Genomic DNA, 21143 nt, shown 5'->3' on the forward strand with positions numbered 1-21143 from the left:
CTCCCATGGGCAGAGAAGCAAAGACTAGGGAAAATTAGGGAAAATATTTGTCATTTTCCTTTAAAGTAAGGCAATGGTTGCTACACAAAGACAGCAAATTACAGTTTTATCCCACACACGCCAAATCACAGACTGAAGTAATTTAATGTTGAAATTGTGGCACAAGTTTGCAAATTATGGCAAAGCCTTTCTAACAGAGTGGTATGGGAACTATGAATACATGTTTTGGGGCAGCTACATGCAGGCAGAAAGTAAGAATGAGCTTTCTAAAGCCAAATAGGGTAAATAGGCACAATGAAATTCATGACAACATGGTGGCTACAATTTCTAACCAACCTTTTTTTTCTAACCCCCTATTTTGTGTTCTATTCCTAAAAAAAGAGATTACTAAGTTTGAAAAGTTGGGTATTGAAGAGTGAGGTAATTGCATTTAGGCTGTCTGCTCAACCTTAATGTGGCCCCTTGTGAGTATGAATAATGATATTGCCTTTAATTAGATGATCACACAATATTTTTTCCTGTACCTCATTCGTAGCACTTGATGGATGGTGCTCACTGAATGATGAAACTGTATTTTGTTTTTTCCTTGTGGTTCAAGGTGTGGCAGCCTTCCTTATTTACTGCACACTGTGCTCCTCTCTGACAACAAAACTAATGATTCCTTCGCAGAGTTTTATTTTTCTATGTGGTTTATAATTTCAGCTACAACAAAACAAACACTGCTAATTTTATTGCAGTCCTCAAGGGAAAAGCTAGAGTTTTTTTCACTTAGTTCATCCATCTAGAACCTATTATCATTGCTCAGGTTGTCATCAAAGCTTGGCTTCCCTCACACATCTATGCAGCTTTATTTGCATCAGTTCTGGGGAAGTATCGACACTACATGGGAAGCAAAGTGGCTTCCCCATTCTGGTCTGTGTCTTGGGTAGTCAAGGCATGGAGAGGATTAACAGACCATGGATGGCAGGGAAAATCCTATTCAGCCACAACTTTAATTATTCCCAAAGTTGGTAAACACTCTGGAGAATTACCTGTGCATTTCAGGGAAATGCAGGCTCATTATTTTCCCTAAAATTTGGACAAATAGATATTCCACATAAATTCAGAAACGCTGCAAACATAAATGTTGTCCTCAGTCTGAGTTGCACAGCAAAACTACAGAAAAGTTTTCTAAACTTTTTTTTTCATAGACTTTCACTTGGAAATAAATCACTTGTTCTGACAAAAAGCTTTCCACCAAAAAAATAGCTCCCCCAAGAGAAATACCTTTCAGGGACAGTTTCAGCCAAGATGGTTGAAATTTGGCAAGTTTACAAGTGACTTTTATTTCAGTCATCATTCATCCATCATCTTTCCTAAGAATGATGGATTGTGTAATCCTAAAGGGAATGAACACAGGCTAGAAGAGTGCTCTCTGGGTACACGGGCCCCCAAGTTATTTATATCATGGTTCATACATCAGAGGCTGGATTTAATGCTCTAAAATGTTTTTGACTTTAAGTACGATGATTCAAAGCTCACAGGAGGTGGAGAACTTTTTGAGATGTGAGAAGACAAATTGAGTTCAAACCTTCTTGGAATACTATAAATTTTCTTAAACCAAATGGAACCCACCACGTTTTGTGTCACATATATTGCCTTTGGCTAACATTGCCAACCTCAGGGGCTTAACTGAGATCTAAGCTTGGTGTCTATTTTTTTCAGGTGCTGAATATTCACAAATTCACAGATATGAGGGATGACAACTTTAAGCATGCCTATGCTATACCTCTGAAAGGGAACCTTCTTTCACTTGGACACCTACCTATGGATTCATCTATGCAATCTTGATCTCTGACAGTTCTGTTCTCTTTATATTCTTACCACATTTCCTATATTGCATATAATGACATGGTATTAGAAGAAAAAACTATGTTGAGCAGGTACAAAACTCGCCAAAAAGGAGGAACCTTTCCATCAATGTCAGTATTTGAGATCTCAGACATTCAGTACTCAGTGGTGTCTGATACAGCAGACATGATCAGAGTGTGCTCTAGCAGAATGGGTACAGCTGTGTGGCATTTTGGCACTTCTTATTTTTAACACATTCTTCCCATCAGAATGAATTCTGGAATTCTGTGAAGGAAACAATACCCATGAAATACAATTAGAAAAAAAAAAAAAAAATGCCCTAGACTTAATAGTATAGATCATGCAAATTCTTCATATGACAAAAAGTCAACAGGATTTGTGCTTCAGGCTTCCTGCCCTAAGCCACAGTTGCTGCTGTTGGAAAGTACAGCCAGATCCCCCAGAACATTCATTGTCCACCACTACTTTCATGTGCTACCACAGCTTTCAGAAGCAGTGACTTTAAACAGTTCCTAGCTCACTGAACATGACTGAAGCCATGCCTTCTTTCCTTCCTGAGTTTTAAGAGCCTGTTCCAAATAACATCGTGCACATCTAATGGGGAATTCAGGAACAGCCGAACATAATATCCTTAATGCAAGGCCACATGGCTATGGCCATTTGCTTCCATTGTTTTGTGTGTCCTGTCCTCTCCCTCTGTAGGTTCATTAGAGGAGCTTCTTCTTTATCTGGCTACTTATTTCCATGAAATTTCTAGTAATTTGCTTAGCTTTGAAATCTTTGTAACTCTTGATTAGCAAGTTAAAAATAATCTAGCAGATGGACAAAGACAAGATCATTACTGAGTCTTATTTTTGAAGAAAACAAACCAAAAAGCACATTTTTGAACTTGTGCTGTTTCGTATGATAATGTGTACATAAAAATGTTTAAAAAGTACTGTGGAGGAATGTAATGAGTTGCACGAGATCAGTTTTCCCCATAATTATTTCAGAGCAAAAATACTGCTAAATCATATTAAAATTCTGCAGAAATCCTGTTACTAGAAACAACACAGTAACACTATACATACTCAAAGTGCTCTGCATGTGTTAAAATAAATGACTAAATACACTAATGAAAAAATATGTGATATAAATACCAATGTTTGGATCTTAAAGCTACTTTTTAATAAATATTCTCTTGCCAAAAATTATTCTGTTCACTTTTATTTTAGTTCTAGACAATTTACTTTTGCCTACTAGAGTTACTTCTTGATTGTCTAATAATTAAACAAAATCATGTTAGATTTAAACAATCACAAGTATTTTGCAATTGAATTCCTTATACAAACAGGCATACGCTTAACTTCAAACATTTGCTTATGTGCCTTCCTGAAGTAAGACTTAAATGCTCTCTCTTGTACAACACAAACAGCCCAGCTCCCCTATTGAGAACTTACAACTTGAAAATGCAGGATTTGTTATTTTACTATGAAAATAAGAAAAAATATCCTCATGTAGAAATGATATCATCTACAGCTGACACTGAAAAACCTTAAAATGTATCATTCAAATGCCATCAATCCATCTAAAATGTCAAGAATCAGCATGAAAAAACAGAAATGCAAGGATAATTTAATCTTTATTTAGGTCTTAAGATCTTAACACTGCAAGTAAGATTTCACTGGACTAGTAAAATTATTAACATAACAAATTTAAGGCAGCTTTTACATAGTGTTACATTAATATTTCAGTCAGACTGAACTCTTCTTTAGATACATTCATGCAATTAACTTCTATGCTGTAATTTGAAATATATGGGATTGCTTTGTTTCCCTGTATTAGACCTATCTGGTTAAGCTTTTCTCAAACAGTACAGAGAATGGACTCATTGTTTTTCTTGGCAGAAGTAAAAAGATCTAATGACTTAATGGTTAAATGACTTATTTGATTCAAGAAATGCATTTTGAGAATGCCTTGGAGATAAATATGCAGGATTTGAAGTATTTGTGTATGTCTTATATGTGTATGTCACATGCAAACATGGAGAAATTGAAGGTTGAAACATTAATATTATTCTTAGCTAAAATCATTTGCCCCCCATAGAAAATCCAAAAATATCCTTGCACTGAGAAGTGGGCCCATGAAACTTCCTCCTTTCCAAAAGATTCCTCTCCAGGCCAAGATTTGTTGGGGATGCAGCTATAAACAATCTTCTGTATTGCCTCTTATTGTTCACTCCAATTTTGGCTTTTCTTTTCCTTCTTCAATACCTGAAAACATACGGAGAGCAGCTTTTAAAAATCCCTCAATGAATACAACTGAAAGGTTTGCTTAGAGGTTCTTCTAATGCAATAATCTTTCTTTTCCCTTTATCAATGTTGTTTCTCCTGAACTTGCTCGCATGTGTTACTTCACCTGCTGTGAAGGAAAAGAGCAGCTGCACACCTGATGGCGGTGGTTGTCAAGTAATGAACTGCACAATCCTCCCTCCCTCACTCCCATTTTCAGATCAGCCTGACCCCCTGTGGCACGCCCAGCCTTTGATGGCTGCAGGGGTCTGGGAACACTTAGTTCCCTCACCTGCTCTGCTTACCTACTAGCAAACTAAAATAGTTGTTACTATAGCTGAAAAGTTTCTTTTGTTTGAAAGAAAATTTTAATAACTGTGTTTCAGAATTCAGTAATTGGAAGCACCTCTCCATTTCAACATTGGATTTTAAAGTATTTGCAGGTACAGCTCCCTTTTTCAAAAGTGCAAGAATGAAGAAACAATTACCACTGAGAGGGTGCCTCTCTCTTCTTGTAGTGGCCATTTCTTTCAGTAATATCAGGAGGGCTGAGTTGAGTGTAGGGCTCCTTAAAGAACTGATTCTAGCTGCAGGACTTGTCTCTTTTCTATGCTGAGCAAAGCCTGGGCTGGGCAGCAGACTGTTTTTTCTGGCAATGGAAACATTCAGCTATTTCATATGCCTGTTCCTGGACAATGAATTACTACTGGTATCTGACAAAAGTATTGTTCTTCTGACTAAGCCTTCTCTGCCAGACATCTCAAATACAAATATTTCTTTTGGAGGTTTTCAGGCCTGCTGCATGCTGGAAAAGAAAGACTTATGATAACCACAGGCAAAAAAGAAGCAATACTTGAGAATGCTGAGAGGAAAATCCAGTCACAAGTAAGATCACCTGCTAGTGCAATATATGCACAGGCGGTAAGTACACTGTAAATCACTTTAAAAACATAGTTAATGAATTCCAATATGGGAAACAATAAGATTCATCTGCAGTTAGAAAGCACAACTGCAGAGCTGCCTTGCTGAAAGAAACAACACCAAGACAAACGTGTCTGTATGTTGCCGGCAGCCCAAGTGCAATGGCCCTGGGTGTTGCTGGCACACCGATGTAATGGGAGAGCCACACTTGAAAGTTTAACAACCAAAACAAGAGACTGGGACCAAAAGATTACAGACAGTTTACAATGTTGCTCCAGAGCCAATCTTATGTCTTCTGCTTTCTCCTAGAAGGAACTTTTCCAATAATTTTAAAAGCTATTTTATTTGCCTTTTTGAAAGCACCTCTTTCCTTTCTTCTGAAGCACTCTACTGCAAAGGCATCAAATAGTTTGGCAGGAATGCAGATATCCTCAAAATTGTGGACAGACACTGGCTTGTACAAAGGGCAAATTTTTCCTTCCCTACCATGTTTGTGGTTTAACTTGGAAAAACTAACTGCAAATCATTTTGTCAGTGGTGAGGTTCTATTTAATGCATCTCCAGAGGCAAATAAAAAAACTCCAAACCCAAAACAACTTCTTCTCACCCCAGAAATCTGCTCATGGCGGACTGTTTTGATTTGCAGTCTTACTGCTCAAAAGCCCCTTTTAAGTGTACAGTTTTCAAATAGTATTTTCCCAGGTCTCGCACAGTGACAGAGTGGCATAATTTTACATCTTTGCTGTTTGTGGTGTTCCTGCCACACACTTTGGGTTAAGTCTGTGCAAAGTGTTTCAAACTCAGCAAACCAGCATGTGACTCATGGCATTTTCTGTTTTGCAAGTGCTTGAGCCACAAAGGACTTGGGTTCAATATTCCTTATCTACATGAAGGAAATGATGGAGAGGACAATAATGCCAGGGTAAACCTTGAAAGATGTTGGGAGAATGACGAAACTGAGTTAGCTCCTCTAGGGCAGCGGGCTGCAAGGAGCAGGGATTTTGTTATGTATACTTTGGAAGAGTGCAGGAGATTTTCCACCATCTACTTATTCATGGACTTGCTAAGAATATGTGATTCTTTACCACACTATTATTCTTCACACAGGACTTAGGTCAAGTGAAATTATTCCTTGAAGCTGCCTTTTTTAGAAACATCTTTCCTGAATTAAAGACATTAAATAAATGTGAATTTGACATCAAACTGAGGACTGAATACCTGTCTTCAACACTATGACCAGTGACTGATGGTCCTAGAGCAAAAACAAAAAGGCATTTTACACCTGGATGCTAATATGAGCGAACGGAAAGTAAAACTGCTTTGAGCTTCTAGCATTAGATTCTACCTGGTATTGAAGGACTTGTTAAAGAGAGTTGTGTGTGCCACTAACTACCATGTGAATTTATTTCCCTCCAGCTACAATTTGCCACAGCAGCTATTATGAATGTTCTTTGCTTATTTCATTCAATTTGATAAATGAAAGACATCTTTCATAGATAAAAGGAACCTACTTTTAATCTTGTGTTTTTCTTATTTTCCCTTTTCCTCTCCTCAGCAATGGGTGGCCTAGGCTGGACAGATGAGGTAGAGTCTGCACATTTAAGTTTACCCTGCACTAAAGTGATCTTTCATTCTTGTTATTTCACTGACAAGAACATGTTCATTTTCCCTGAGTAAATTTATATGGTGAGAAAATACCTTATACCTGAAAATACAAAATTTTCAGTATATTTTCATTTCTCAGTCTAAGCTTACCATTAATGGCATTTGCACAGAATGATACTTTATTCTAGCTGCACTTAATGGGTTCATCAGCTAATAAGTGAGCTGTAAACATCTCAGGTAATTGTCAAGAGCTCTTAAATTAGTACTGTAAGTTATAAAAGAGAATACATATTCATAGCTCATCAGGCTCTCCAGCAGATATTCTGTTCATCCATCTGTTTTTAAGGGCAGGCAAGCAAGATGGAACTTCTGTCATTTTCCTTTGTTTTAGTCTGCTTAAAACATTCTACACTTTCAGAGAAACATACTCAAGTCCTGATGGTGTATTTCATGAGATAATATCCCTAAAACAATACTCACATTTTTGCGTATCCCAGATGTAGTTGTTCAGGATTTCTCCCACCAAGTAGAATACATTAATTATCACGGTAACAGCTGCAAAAAAGATTATTTTGACACCTGGACTGAGGTGCTCAAGAAGCGGGTACACCCACACTCCTGTAACGTGGTGAATCCAGCACACCCTGAAACAAAACAAAAATAACAAGCACTGACTCTTACAGCCCTTTTTTACAAAAGTAGCTTAGGCTGTAGGCTTAGCTACTGTAACCTGAAAAGCAAATATTTGAAAGGCCTGCAAGTTGCAGCTGAACTGGAGCATGTGGATGACATCCATCCCAAAGAGACATCACAAATGATGAAACTATGACTGATTTCCCACATTCTTACTGCTTTGCTTTCAATTTATTATGAGCAGTTGGCCTGTTTTCATTTCTGATGTAGGCAGGTATTTCCTTGCTCACTTATATTTCTGAGGAAACCCCTGTTTCGTGCCAAAGATGGAAACTGCAGCAGTCTCTGCTCCAAGCAGGTTCTTTATCCTAAAAGCATTCAGGGTTCTACAAACTCTCCTACCATCTCTCTCTGCTTTCTGCAGTATCCTGCTTTCACTTCATACACATTTGCATTTTTCTTTTGGTTTTCCTCGCTACACATGGTAATCAGTTTTTGGGTGCCAGAAGCATATGGCTTATATTCTTTTTGAGAGAATAATTTCTTCAGCAACTGTGTTTTAGATTGGTTCTCCTTTTCTTTCAGTTACCTGCTATAATTTGGAATCTAGTAATTTTTGTCTAGGTAAGATAAATTAAAAGACCAAACAAAACCACACCTCAAAAGTAGTGCCCAGTCCCACAGCCAGTATACAGTAAAGGAAAAGGATTGATGGTGGTTTGCTGGTGACACAGAGACTTTTAGCATTCAGCTACAGAGGACATTGTTGGTACACTAGCTCAAGAGACAGACTATCAGCTTTACTGCAGTGCATCCTGAAGAAGCACTCCAGGTGTATGGTTTTGCTGTGTGTGGCTGCAGTGGATACCTGTGTCCTCTGATGGGATCGTTTTTGTGTTGAGATCTGATGCAGAGAGTGGTGAAGTCAGAGGGAACAGAGGGAGTCCATACATTCCAGTAGGTGGAAGTTAAGAAAAGCAAACACTGGCAAACAACTGAGCAAACATCTCAGAGGTTAACTGGGTAAAGTGCTCAGTGAAGGCAAGCTGGGGCTTTGCTGGGCTCTCTTCAAGAATGTAAATCTTCTCCTTTCTGACCTGAAAATTTGAGTGAAAAGCTCACAGTGAAGCACAGCTAGAGCAGCTGCATAGACTGTTATAGATGGGGATTTCCATGTCCACATGATTTGATTCACTTGCTGATGTCTCTATTTGCTTAAGGAAGATTTTTGATCACTAGATCAACAGTCAAAGGCTCCTGAAGGGCAGAGATAGAGAAGTCCACATAAAACTGTTACCATAAAATTCTGTCAAACAGGGAGTACAGAAACCCTGTTTAACGATCACCCTGGAAATGTACATGGTTGTCATAACTTCCCTCCTCCTTGGAAAAGCTTTTATTAACATCCCAACCCTTAACAGTTGGACACTTCACTTGGGAAACTACATGTGTCAGTAAATTAATCTGCATGATCTAAATGCAATTAAACCCCCTTTCTCCAAATCAGTTCACATATGGGAAATTATCTCTGTACTTTACAGTTATTTTCCCCAGTATTTTCTTCTGTGATAGAATTAACCTGACAAGATAAAATTATCTATGAAAAAATGAAAAGTTCCTGTGTAACCCATGGTAACAGGGGACACCATGTTCCTTTTGATGAAAGAAAAAGATGAGACAGTTGGGTAGAAGGTAGTGGGATGTCCCCTGCTACCAGGTTTGCTTAGCAGGGAATGTCTATTATCGCCTAACACTTTTCAGTTTCATTTACTTTTTTCAGTTTTCATTTGCTTTTTTTCCTAATGATAATTCTGTGAAAAACAAGCTCCAAGGAAGAAGACTGAAAAAGAGCCAGTCTCTTTTTCCACTTATTTTCTCTGGTGTGATGAAACTTCCCAGGATTATAAAGTACCTTTACAGGGGGACTTTTCAAGGGACCTTCTAAATGGCATCTATGTAGACAACTTCATGAACCAAGTAGAAGTGGCTTTTACTAGAACACATTTATGCTAGAAAGAGGAAGCATTTTCTAAATCCATCCAATGAGTCACTGATGAGCTCCTGCATGTCAGCAAGCTCTGATTAGTTCAGGCTTTGCAGACAGCTCATGCACTCTGCTCCCTGCTGCCCGGCACAGGAGCCCACTCCCTGTGCCCGTGCCTTCAGCGTAGCTGTTGTTTGCCTGTCCCCTGGGTAGCCACACTGTCAGAACTGCTTTGAGCACAAGGGGGACCAAGCATCACTGTGGAGACAACAGTCACAAACCCACCTGATCCTTCTAAAAATGAGCTGCAGCACACTGCTGGCTATGCTGGGGTGGAGTAATATTAGCCTTCTCTCCACTGAGCAGTGACACACTGACTGCTCCAGCATTGTACTACAAACGGGAGCAGCAAAGGGACAACTGCTGCCATGGAAACCTCACCTGGTGGCCTTTCTTAGTGGGTTTGCTCCTGCTGGAATACAGGCAGTCTTGAAGCAGCACTACAAGGGGCTGATCAACCATTCGCATAGAGCTTCCACACAAGAGTGCTGATTGCCAACGTTAATGAATGCCTTCAGTGTTGCCATTCCAGTAACTATTACTCCTATCCAACCTCATTATTTTAAGCACAGGGAAGCATGCATTAAGATTTACTTAGGAGTGCAAAAACTAGATCAAATTGAAGACTTTGTTATTGAACAGGTGTAAAAAATGCATCATTTAGATAGAAATAAACTGAGGAGAAAAACTTTAAACTAAAACTAGACTGGTTACTTAATAAATAAACCTGATAAAATTAACCTGAACCTCCCCGTGATTTGGAACAGCAGCGGCTGTATGTAGACATAACCGTATATTTTCAAAGATGAATATGTTACAGGTCATGGAGTTCATCTAGCCATTTGTTAGAAACAGTAAAAAGAGAAGGAATGGCAATATTCACACATTGTATTCAAATTAAAATGTCTGTTAAAAAAAAGTGGTTGTTTTTAGAAATTTTCAAACAGTTGGTGTAGAAATCAGAAAAAGCTATTTGAAAATGCACAGTATTGCTTGTTTTTAACAAATCTGTCAAAAAATGTAGCTAGTTTTCACTTCTACTATACAGTAGATGTTGTATATCTCTCCTATCAAAGTAATCAGGAGAAAATAAAAACTATGCAGGGAACATACATTTCATTTATTCTTTGGATATAGATCTTCTTTTAATGAGGAAAACTAAGTACAAAAATTTGTTGGAACCTTGTGGTTTATGTGTACTCTGTCAGTTTAAGTGATACAGCTGTAACAACAGCATGTGTAAGACCTTAGTCCTGGCAGAATCAAGCTCAACAAGTGAGTATAATGGCAGATAATAACCATGACACCTCATGAATTTTGTAATGGGAGATATTGCAGAAGACGGTTGCTCCTTCATGGTGGCTGCTCTCAGCTATCACAGCTCACCAGCACTTTGTGGTCTGGACTCAGAGAGAGTCTCCACCCATTTCCTGCCCAGCTTGAGTCCTTCGTCACAATCTGTAGTCATCAACAACCAGTACTATGAGTTCTGGAAAAAAGGGCTGCTAGATGAGTGGGTTATGTAACTTCTCAAGAGCAGCAAATGAAAGGACACAGAATAATAATGCATGACATAACATGCGTGAAGAGCTTCCAATTCTCTTCCTTGTGACAGAAGAATCACCTCAATGCAACTCGGAGACAAGAAATTCAAATCTGATAATGGAAATATCTTTCTGAATGATACCTAATTAATCTCTGGAATGCTCTACCCTACCTTTCAGTGATACATCATTGAAATATAGATATTCAAAAAAGTTTTGAAGTATGGAAGTCGGGAAGCCTACTTAGTCCACTCATCTTCTCTAGGGCCTATCATGCAACTCTAGCAAACTTCTGAAATCAAGAGACTGTACAAGCAATAAGAATGCGCACATGTATGCCTAAGTTTAAAGAGTGCAACGTATATAAACCACGTAGACCAAAGGATCTAAGCACCTATGTTTTGACATAAGCTTTGCAAGAAAACTCCCCCTTGGAGGCTGGTTGTTTCATAATGGTCTGCTAAGCTCTCCTGAAGCATCTGACATTAGCTCTGCCTGGAGCCTGGGTACATGACAACTCTCATCTATGAACAGCAGTTCCTTTCTGGTTACTTCTTGCAGCAGCAAATCCTCTCCCAGATCTTCAGTGCTCTTCATATTTCCAGTGACTGGCACAAAGGAAGGCTGAATCCTTGGTTCCAGGCAAATCGTAGATGAGTTCCCAGTGGTTACTCTTTAGCAAGTAGAACATGGGTATTTTCTATGCCTTTATTTAATTATCTTTTCCAGCATCACTCTCTTCCTTTTCCACCAAGAGGGATAACTTTACCCAGAGCTATTAAAACGTGGAATGTCTTCCAAACGAGGTGACAGGCTTACAGCAGCTGAGACATTCAAAACAAACAAAACATTTGTGGTTGTAGTGCAGGACCAATCTTGTATTTTCAGGGACAGGAGCAAAATGACCCACACTAAATTTGTTCTACTTTTGGTTTCTAGTACTGATTGATATAAGACACATAACTCCCCCCAAAAACATAGGAGAGTTTGTTCTGCATCCAATCAGATTTCTTAAGATCTCACCTAAATTAAAATGCTGGGCTTCTTATATTAACAGCCAGCCAGACCTAATACACCTACACCAGGAATGTACATAGTTTAGGAATTTTAAAGACTAAAAAGTAAGTTCAATAAACAGTCATCATTTAGGAAATAGCAGTGATCATCCCCTCTTGTTCCATTTTCTTAATGCTGGATTCTTCTCCATTCATCTGAGTGGAGAACAATACGTGGGTCACAAGACTGTGCTTCTGGTGTGGAGGGTTTATGCAGTCAGAAGCAGACAAGTCCTGAGAAACTGCAGCTGCAAATAATGCCACATCTAGAACGTACTCAGCATGACAGGGTGCTGGCATCCTCTGGGAAGAACAAAGCTTAGCAGAAATTTGTGTTTATGTATAGGTAGCTACAATGACAGAAACTTAGCAGATTCACTGCAAAGCGCTGTCATCTCTGGAAGTCATCTATTTTGAAAAATAATTTTTCATTTTAAATATAGTAATGGTTGCTATGCCTTCTTGAGCTATATTTTAAGGAGCTGCACAAGGAAGTGAGAACATATTACCCATGCATGTCATCTGTGATTGTGCTGTTGCTTTGACTGAAACATTTGAGGATGTGGAGGTGGAGGCAAGCCAGAAAGCAACAGTTCAAAATGGCTATGTCAGACCTAACAAGCTGGAGATCCATACAGCCTTCTCTTGCTGAAGGTACTTCTGCCCTCCCACCCTCCTTCCAGGTCAGGTACAAGGGACACTAATCTTCCCCTGGCCTATTTCTGCAGCTTCTGTTTCTTCCGAATCTTTCCTCTTCAGGGCAGCTCCAGCTCCACCTCTCTTCTCCTACTCTGCATTGTCTCATCTATCATCCACTTCTACATCAGCCTTCCACTCTGATTTCAAAGTCTGTTTCTCTCTCCTTCTCCCATCATTCCCCACTTACTTTCAGGATTTCAGCTTTGAAGCTGCATGTTTCCTTATCCACTTCTCATTTTATGAGATGATTTTAGTTGATTTCTTTTACTTGCCCCCAGGACATTTTTGGGGGTTTTTGTCTCTAACCACGGACTCCTCTGATCTTTATTGAACTTTTATCCCCAGTGCTCACTTCCAAAAGCATGCCTGACACCCTTCCTGCATACAAACCCTCAGCACAGCCTAGTAAAGCCATGTTGTGTCTCTCCCGCTCCATTGGCACCACCAACCTCAAAAATCCTTCTGGTTTCTCAATCCTGTCCTCCTTTATCAACATGACTGTCAATTCTCACCAAGCTTCACACTCTAACCCACCACCCCTCTCTACTGAATGTCAAGGTTTGTCCTAGCAGTCTGTGCCAACATCTGCTCTTTCTGCTCCTTCTATGGAGAATCGCTAGTGGAAATCCTACAGCAACCCTGATAGAATCAATCTCAAATTCATTCCAAATCCTCAGTGTACATTCCTTTCTTAAATTTGTTCAAGAAGAATTCAGCAAATTACCGCATCTAAATGCTCTCCCTCAGCGACTCTAAGGAACTCTCCTAAAGTCACTTCAAGAGAAACTTTATTTTCAAATCAAAGTTTAAAAGCTCTTTAAATAGATTTATAAAAGAATGAAAGAATGAATCAAGTCCAAGCTTGGCACATGTGGAGGCAGCTCCTAGTGCATTCGAGATAGCTATAAGAGAGCAGATTAAGTCTTTTGCTCCCAAACATGCAGTCCAGCACGACTACAGCAGTGGAGTCAGATTCTTAGGGTCTGTTTTTTTGGCATCCTGAAGTGCTCAAAAGTAGAGGGAAAAAGAAAACCATTTAAAATAAACGTATTTGTCTCAGTTTATTTTAGGGACATATTAGGCTCTGATATTAGTTACCATGAGGTCATTCTTGTTACAAGGAGCAACACATTTCTGGCTCTTTTCTGTTCCTTGACAACTAACTCCAAACACTCATTGGCAGAATTTTCTGGTAGTACTGGCAAATGGTCTGGTTTTCTTAGCACTGTCTAGATATAACAATTCAATACAAACTGTGACCTTTTCAAGCCATCCTAAATAAAGCCAATAGGCTTTTCCCATCTTATCCCATGGCCTTGATCCTGAAAGTCCATGTATGGTCTGCAACATGCAATGCAAGTCTGTGGATGCTCTGCCCGGGCACAGTTCCTTGCGAGCTCCCTCTCACAGAGAGTGCATGAGCTAAGCGTGCCTACTCATAAACTCTTTGACTGAACGGAGAGAATGCAAAAAAAAAATAGAAAAAAAAAACCAGAAAAAGCTCTTACTCTTCAAGAAAGGATGTTTCTCAGAAAACAAGTCTCTGAATCATGCTCAGGAGATATCAAGTTGTTTAGCTATGTTCTTCCAATTTCAGTGATGCTATTCAGAATTGTTTGCCAGATTTCATATTTACCAATTATACATTAAAAAGCACCTGCTATTCTACCACCTCTTTCATACATGACAGATTCAGTCAGACAAAATAAAACAAGCTTTCCTCTACTTGGAGTTGAAAAAAGCATTCACAGAATCAAACCTAAACAACATCCTCCTTTATGTTCCTTTCCTGGAAAAAGTGTAACACCATACATAAAACATGTAGGATGGTAAGAAAGTTTCAGTTGAGATGGGAAGAGAATTCAAAATTCAAGAACAAAACATAGAGAACATCTTATTAGCAACTGTCTTCACTTTATTCTGAGAGTTGCAGTAAAAACACTTCTGCTGAGGGAAAAATGGAATAGGCAAAAGAACAAATTCTCAAGTGGCAGATCCCTAAAATCTAGTTAAAAATACATAAATCACAAACTAAACCTCAGAATGGGACCCATCATTAACCCATCATTAGGTACAAAGGATGGAAGTTCTACCAGGCTGTATGGAACTAGGTCATTTGCAGGTATAGTCTCATTTTAATACACTGTGCTAACCTTGAGGGTGCTGCCAACAAGGACAACAAATCCAAATTCAGCAATTCCAGGCCCTCTGAGTGATTAAGGTCTCTACTGCTATGTGGTCACTTGGCAACAGGAAGACAGTGGATTTCAGCTGTGAAAGGAAGGCACACCCTGAATGAGAGGGATGACAAATGCCTCACTTTTCATACTTTCTGGTAGATTTTTCCAACCTGTGAATTTGATATATCATATTGATGTAATGGGACCAAGATTTGGCTTGCAGCCTCAAGCACATCTTGGATAGAGTCTTCAATAGCACCTGCCGGCTGAAGACATGCAGAACTTGCAAGTGATGGCACAGTGTAGCTTTTGTCTGCCTCCACTAACCTGCAAAGGCCTCCTTCCATAACAGCAGAAGGAGAAATGGGTTTTATGTGCATAATTTAGCAGGATGAACTTTTAAGATTGTCTCATCTCATTTAAAGAGAAATCACAACTTGGAAGAAGGCAAATCACTTGAGAGTAGCCCTGTTTTGGAAATAATATACGTGTAGGCAAAACCAATAAACAGCAAAAGCAGAGGGAGATGACCATAGTCTGTGCCTAGGTAATTATTAATGCAATAATTATTAATGCAGAATCTGCTTCTCCTGCTTTACTTGTCCTACGATTTTCTTTAACCTTGTAGCTGCAGGATACAGATGCACTGCAGTAGGTAGGATCTAACTAGATGTGCATCACACTGATGCTGTAACAGATAAGATTTTAAGACACATCTGGTTTTGTTTCACTTGTAAAACTGGATTGTTTCAATTTTAAATTCTTATTAAATACTATTACATGTGTCTACTTAGATGATTTTAGAAAACAGGAGTTGCCAGAGGAGGTCAAGCCATAGGTACCTGCCAATCTGTCTCCAGGCACCATTAGAGGAAGCTCAAGAACTATCACAGTTAAGCATTACTATATATGGGTTAAGAACATAATACTTTTTCCTGAAGGAATAATCATATGCCTTTCTGCATGCGGCTGCCCTTATTTTACAATTACAAATATTATTCTTTTTTAAGAAGGGTATGTATGTTTATAAAAGCAAATGGCAGAATGTGTCTGTTGTCCTGGGACACAACATCGCACTTCAGCTGCAGTCATAGCATTTTATGATCACTAAGTGTGTGTGGATATGCATGAATTATGACCTGTCTTTCACTGGATCAAAGGGACAATTTTGCATAGTTGAAGCAGTTGTGATAGTACTGCCTTGAGACCATGTTACTCTCACATTAGTTTTATCTCTTTTGGTTGGTGGAAATTTTGGAAAATACCTTCTTAGCTGAGAGAAGGATGTTGTGAAGTAAAAGGAAAGACTATGAAATGGGGGTCATGAAATGCAGAGAGGATAAAGGATGGATGGCATCAAAAGAGAAATATAAATAAAACAAAGTTTTAGTGAAAAACAAATACTAGGATGACCAAAGTATATTAACTCTGTCTTGTAAATCAGGTGCTTGATTAGAAACTGCCCAAAGACTTATATTAATGTTGTATAAGAAAGATTATTTCTGTTTTATTTTAATTTCTCACCAACATTTGCATTTCTTAAAACAAACTTTAGAGCGTTTGGATTACTGACTTATTCTGTAATCAATTTTACAGAAAGAATTTATGAACCAGTAAAGAAAAAAGACTGTCCTTTATCTTTTCTGCTGCTGCTTAAATACTGATGCAGGAAATCATTTGCCTAGTCTCAATTTTATTTGATAGAACAAAAACCCCAAGCAATAAAACTAAGGTCCAAGAAAAACATTTAGCTTGAAAAAAGGTTGAAAAATGTACCCTTGGAAAGACCACTGCTTACATGGGATTGTTCAACAAATTCCTGTTGTGTGAGGTTTGGCATATACTTTCTAAAAATATAAGCATCTGGGGAAACCAGACAAAGCCCAGGTCTTGGACCAAACGAGGCATGCAGCGTGAATCTGTTAGCGATTATATCCATAATGAAATATGTGCCCAAATTTAGCAGTACAAAACCCCCAATACAATGTGAAAACACAGCATGCACAGCCCTTACCATAAAATATAGCCAACAGCGAAGGTGCACACTGCAGCCAGTCCACAGCTCCTGCTGGGATACTGATGATGCGTTGTTCTCATCTCGATTAATACAAAGGGCAAAACTGTTGTGTGCTGGAAAAAAAAAAACAAAATAATGGAGAAAAGCAGGCGATATAAATGGTTCTTTATATTTTCATTTAATTTATGGTTCTTTATATTTTCAATTCTACAATAAGAAACTTAAATCACAGACACCTGAAGACAATTCTTGATGGTTAGAAAGACAAAGTAAAGTAACAATAAAATTGATCAATAATCTGACCAGTAATATCTCTATAATGTCCAATTGTTTAAGAGAGCAGAGGAAAACTGAGTAACCAGAATGTGCTTTTGTTCAGGAATCCAAGGCAGATACTCAGTGAATAAAAAGGAAATGTGTCATGAAGGGACACAGGTCCGAACCCCAGTCTGGCCCTGCAGTTACTCTGTGATCTCTGCCATGTCAGTTCAGTTATTTTGACCATTCTAGTTGGAAGGGAATGCATCTGGTTGTCAGAGACTAAGTACAAACAGTGCCAAGTGAATGAATATAAATGGAGGTATTTAAGGCTTCTGAGAATTAGGTTTAAATGTATCTCAATCTGGGGACTTGAAAACAGGGGACACATTTTCAAATGATAGCTTCAATACCTCTGTTCCTCCATCTGCAAGACAGAAGCAATTATATTCAGAAAGGTGTTGTGGATCTTAATTTTTTAGTTGCACAAAATAGTTTTAGATTCCCAAATGAATCATATGAAAGCCAAAGCTGTAAAAACCATTTTCAGCCACTTGTCTTTATTTAGCTGTGAAACTCCTTATTTTGTTATTTTCCCATACACATTTCCTACACTGCCCCTTCTGAGAAGGCCTGTTCATCCAATTAATGTCAGCAGCATGAAAAACTGCATCCAGCCTGCCCCCAACACTCAATGCCTACATTCTGGAGTCTGGCAGGCATGAAAATATACATAAGCAAAGAACAAATGTGCCAGGAAATAAACCCCATAATTTCTGAATATACAGCTCACTTAAGACCCGCATTAGTGGTGACTTCAGAAACGTACCCTGCCTTGCCTCCATGGGGCCAATTTTTTTGCTGGCATCTAAAGGGAATTACTTCAATTGAGAGCTTGGCTCTAGGGCTTGGTAAGACTGACTGTGAACTCTTCTGCCCTCTCCACAAGAAGGCCTGGAGGTGTAAGGATTTCAAAGGCAGCCTAAGTCCTAATGCAGGTTCAGTCCTTCCCCAGGTACTTGATCACCAACTGGAAAGGAAAGTTATGGCATACACTGGCCACATTCTGCCATCATGTAGTTCTGGAGATGCTGGAGGGTCAGATTTCTAAGTTTACAATAATTACAATGTAAACCCACACTGATGTTCACCTGCATGCAGATAGGAGAAGCATGGAGTAGAAATATCTTTGTGTGGATTACAGGTTCAACTGAGAAGAAACACAGTGGGGTCTAAGCCTTTAAAAACTGCAAAGAAGAATGGTTTGAACAGAAAATGGTAAGATAATGGAAATGCTCCCGGTGAGAGATGTAACATAATTGAATTGGATATCTGCTCTGATTTTCAAGGCATTGGTAATTAATGACTAGCATTTGGAGAATGTCACGTGGATAATACAGCAGTTAGGGGAGCTTTCAATTTCTTCATCTTTTAACAACTTGTTCCATCCTCATCCCTTTAAACAGTACAAATCAGCATCAAGGGAATGCAGAGATGTTTTATAGTTTTATAGTGTGGTCTTCTATAAAGGTGCCCACCATTAGATTAGAGTCTATGAGCTGCAGACGACCTTCAGAATCCATGATCAGGGAATGAAACCAAAGCAAGCCCTGGAGATTCACCTGCACATCTTGTGTCTGTACAGAAAAGGTCTCCAGGAAGAGAGAGATCAGTGCCTCACTCTGCAGAGCCTCCAAAGCAGAGCAGCTGGAGGCTGTGCAGATGTCTCCTGCCCTGCCCCCATAACTTATTCAGAGAAAAAAAACAGAAGAAAACAACAGCTATTAAGACCAAACTCCACCCTTGATACTCCTTGTACAATGTATTCTTGTAATCCTGTCTCTTAGTTTTAACTCTACACTCTATGGATGATTGTTACAGAGCTAGTGAGCTCGGTTTCTCCATGTAAATGTTTACTGCTTTTGATACTGCTTGTTGATGAGTTCCTCATTGATGATAACAACTCAACAGCTTGCCAATTAAAAAGTAGTTAAAATAATTTCAGCAATCAAGCCTTAATCTCAAATACTCTTCTCCTTTCCCTCTTCCCAATTCTAGTGGTTATATAATAAAATAGATTATTGTTTTCCTAAATTCTCACTTCTGCTCTCTTCTAAAGGTAAGGGTGGAGGGAAAAGCAGATAATAAACTGTGCCACTAAAAACTTTGTGTACAAAATCCTGTTAAAAGTACAGTGGAGTTCAAAGTCTAAGGAGAAAATCAGCGCTATGTAACTTTAATCTCAGTCTGTTAGAATGAATGTCAATGCTACATACAAACACTGCAGTATTACAAATTTGGAGTATGAACTTTGGTTTAAAATGCTTTTGTGAAACTGCCACTCTAAAAAGCTGCTTCAGATCCTTTAGCAAACCACAACCAAGATAAAATTTCCTTTCTCTACATTTCAGCTCCTCCAAAAATCCTGATTTAAAAACCATGAAATTCCGTAGTCTGGGATACCTTCTATCTAACTGTGTCAATTAAAACTCTAGAATGAAGCACAGTGAAGATGATCAGGGGTCAAATGTGCTTGCAGTGGGATCCATCAGGGCTGGGTATTCTGCAGGGGGCCTAAAATTTCATATCTTCTAATGTTTTTGCCATCTGATTTCTGAAGAAACAGGCCAGTGGGAATCTGAGGCTTAGAGAGAAAATAGCACTGATATTTCCCTGACCTGCCTAAAGATCACGCTGTGCCGATCAAACGTACCCAACTGGTACCTCTGGGACTGATCCCTTTTACTTACTGGCACGCGGGGGGACAAAACCACATTTCTCACCTTGTTTGCCAAAGTATCTCCTGGGGCTTGCTTACTTCAGAGAAGACTGAGGAATAAAGAAGTTCAAACAACAAGGAAGTTTAAACAGTAAGGATGATTAGCTGCTCTAACAGTTTTCCAGTAGTTGCCATTTTGCACCATTAGAAGTTTTTAAGAAAAGAACAAATATATAATTAGAGTATAATGACTAGTATAATATAATAGTAGTAAACTATGCTTGCACTACTAATTAATGCTATATTGATAAGGCACTTTTAATATGGACTAAGTAGTTACAAGCAAAACTGCATTTTTATCTGGACATCCTATTCTCCTCCACTGAGACCAGCTGCCCCTGTGAGATAGTTTTGCCTGTGTGACTGTGCTGACACAAGAGACTTGTGCTGAGCACTGTTGTGGCCACACCAGGGAGCACCATTCCCACTGTCCCAGGAAGGCAGCCATTTCTTCACATGTTCCCCGTCGTGACTGCAGGCTTAGGGTAGTCCCCAGCCCCCAGCTTGCCCCAAGCAGCAGTGGGGGAGATATCAAAACCTGTATCGTTAGCAGGAGCTCTTAGACTGAACTTTTTCAGGGCTCAGTAACTGCATCTACTTGCAACAAAATTCACCCTGTCAGCTTCTCCACCTGTGACTGTGGTGCTATCTGCAAGGTGTCCTCACAGCCATGTTACTTTGATTTTTTAAGATTTTTAAAAGTTTTTTGAGTTTACATTCTTGTAGTAAACTTTCTCACACAACTTTTTGTAAATAACTTATTGTTTTGTATTTTTTTATAGAGGAGGAGAAATTTGATGGACTGGTAGTTTGACAAGTGTTGTTGGAGAGGTGGTAAGTTCACCTTCTAATGTACTGTTACTTTTGGAAAACTATAAATGTTAGAATCAAAAAAATAAAGTAGTCTCTTTATCATGATGATAGCAACACCTTGCGTTGTGCTTTCTTGTGTCCTATAATAACACAGCCACAAAACCTTGTTTTCTCTGGCGTGCCAAGACAGCAGCCCTCAGACCCATTACTTACCCCTCTCTGAACTATCCATCTGCCAAGACCAGTTTGTGGGCTGAAGAGCTGACCATAAGCCCCCTTTACCCAGCCCCAGCACTGTCTTGCTCAGGCCCCTCACTGCCTGCCCCTGCTGCTGGAAAGGCAGCTTTGATAAATCTTTTTGCTAGGAAGTGCTGGTCTCAGCAGAATAAAAAGCTGCAACTTCCTCTTATTCTGTGTCTGTCCAAGGACCCATCACCTACAAGTGGTGAAGAAATGTGGCTTGCCAAATCTCCA

General features: G+C 39.1%; 1 protein-coding gene across 3 annotated transcripts in view; it reads right to left on the reverse strand.

The window, feature by feature from the left end:
• Positions 1–3453: 3453 nt before the first annotated feature.
• The window catches only part of AIG1 (androgen induced 1), a 123657-nt gene continuing 105967 nt past the window's right edge, over positions 3454–21143 (reverse strand). Inside the window, exons 4-6 of one of the 3 annotated variants that reach the window (XM_068184743.1) lie at positions 16817–16932; positions 7128–7291; positions 3454–4103 (exon numbers count right to left, since the gene is read on the reverse strand). In XM_068184743.1, coding sequence (XP_068040844.1) covers positions 4066–4103; positions 7128–7291; positions 16817–16932 — 318 coding nt within the window. In that variant the 3' untranslated portion in view covers positions 3454–4065. Of the gene's footprint in view, positions 4104–7125; positions 7292–16816; positions 16933–21143 lie in introns of those variants that run through there. The other 2 variants (XR_010997311.1, XM_068184744.1) reach the window with 2 other exon arrangements.

This window comes from Anomalospiza imberbis, chromosome 3 (assembly GCF_031753505.1).
Source record: "Anomalospiza imberbis isolate Cuckoo-Finch-1a 21T00152 chromosome 3, ASM3175350v1, whole genome shotgun sequence".
Lineage (NCBI taxonomy): Eukaryota > Metazoa > Chordata > Aves > Passeriformes > Viduidae > Anomalospiza > Anomalospiza imberbis.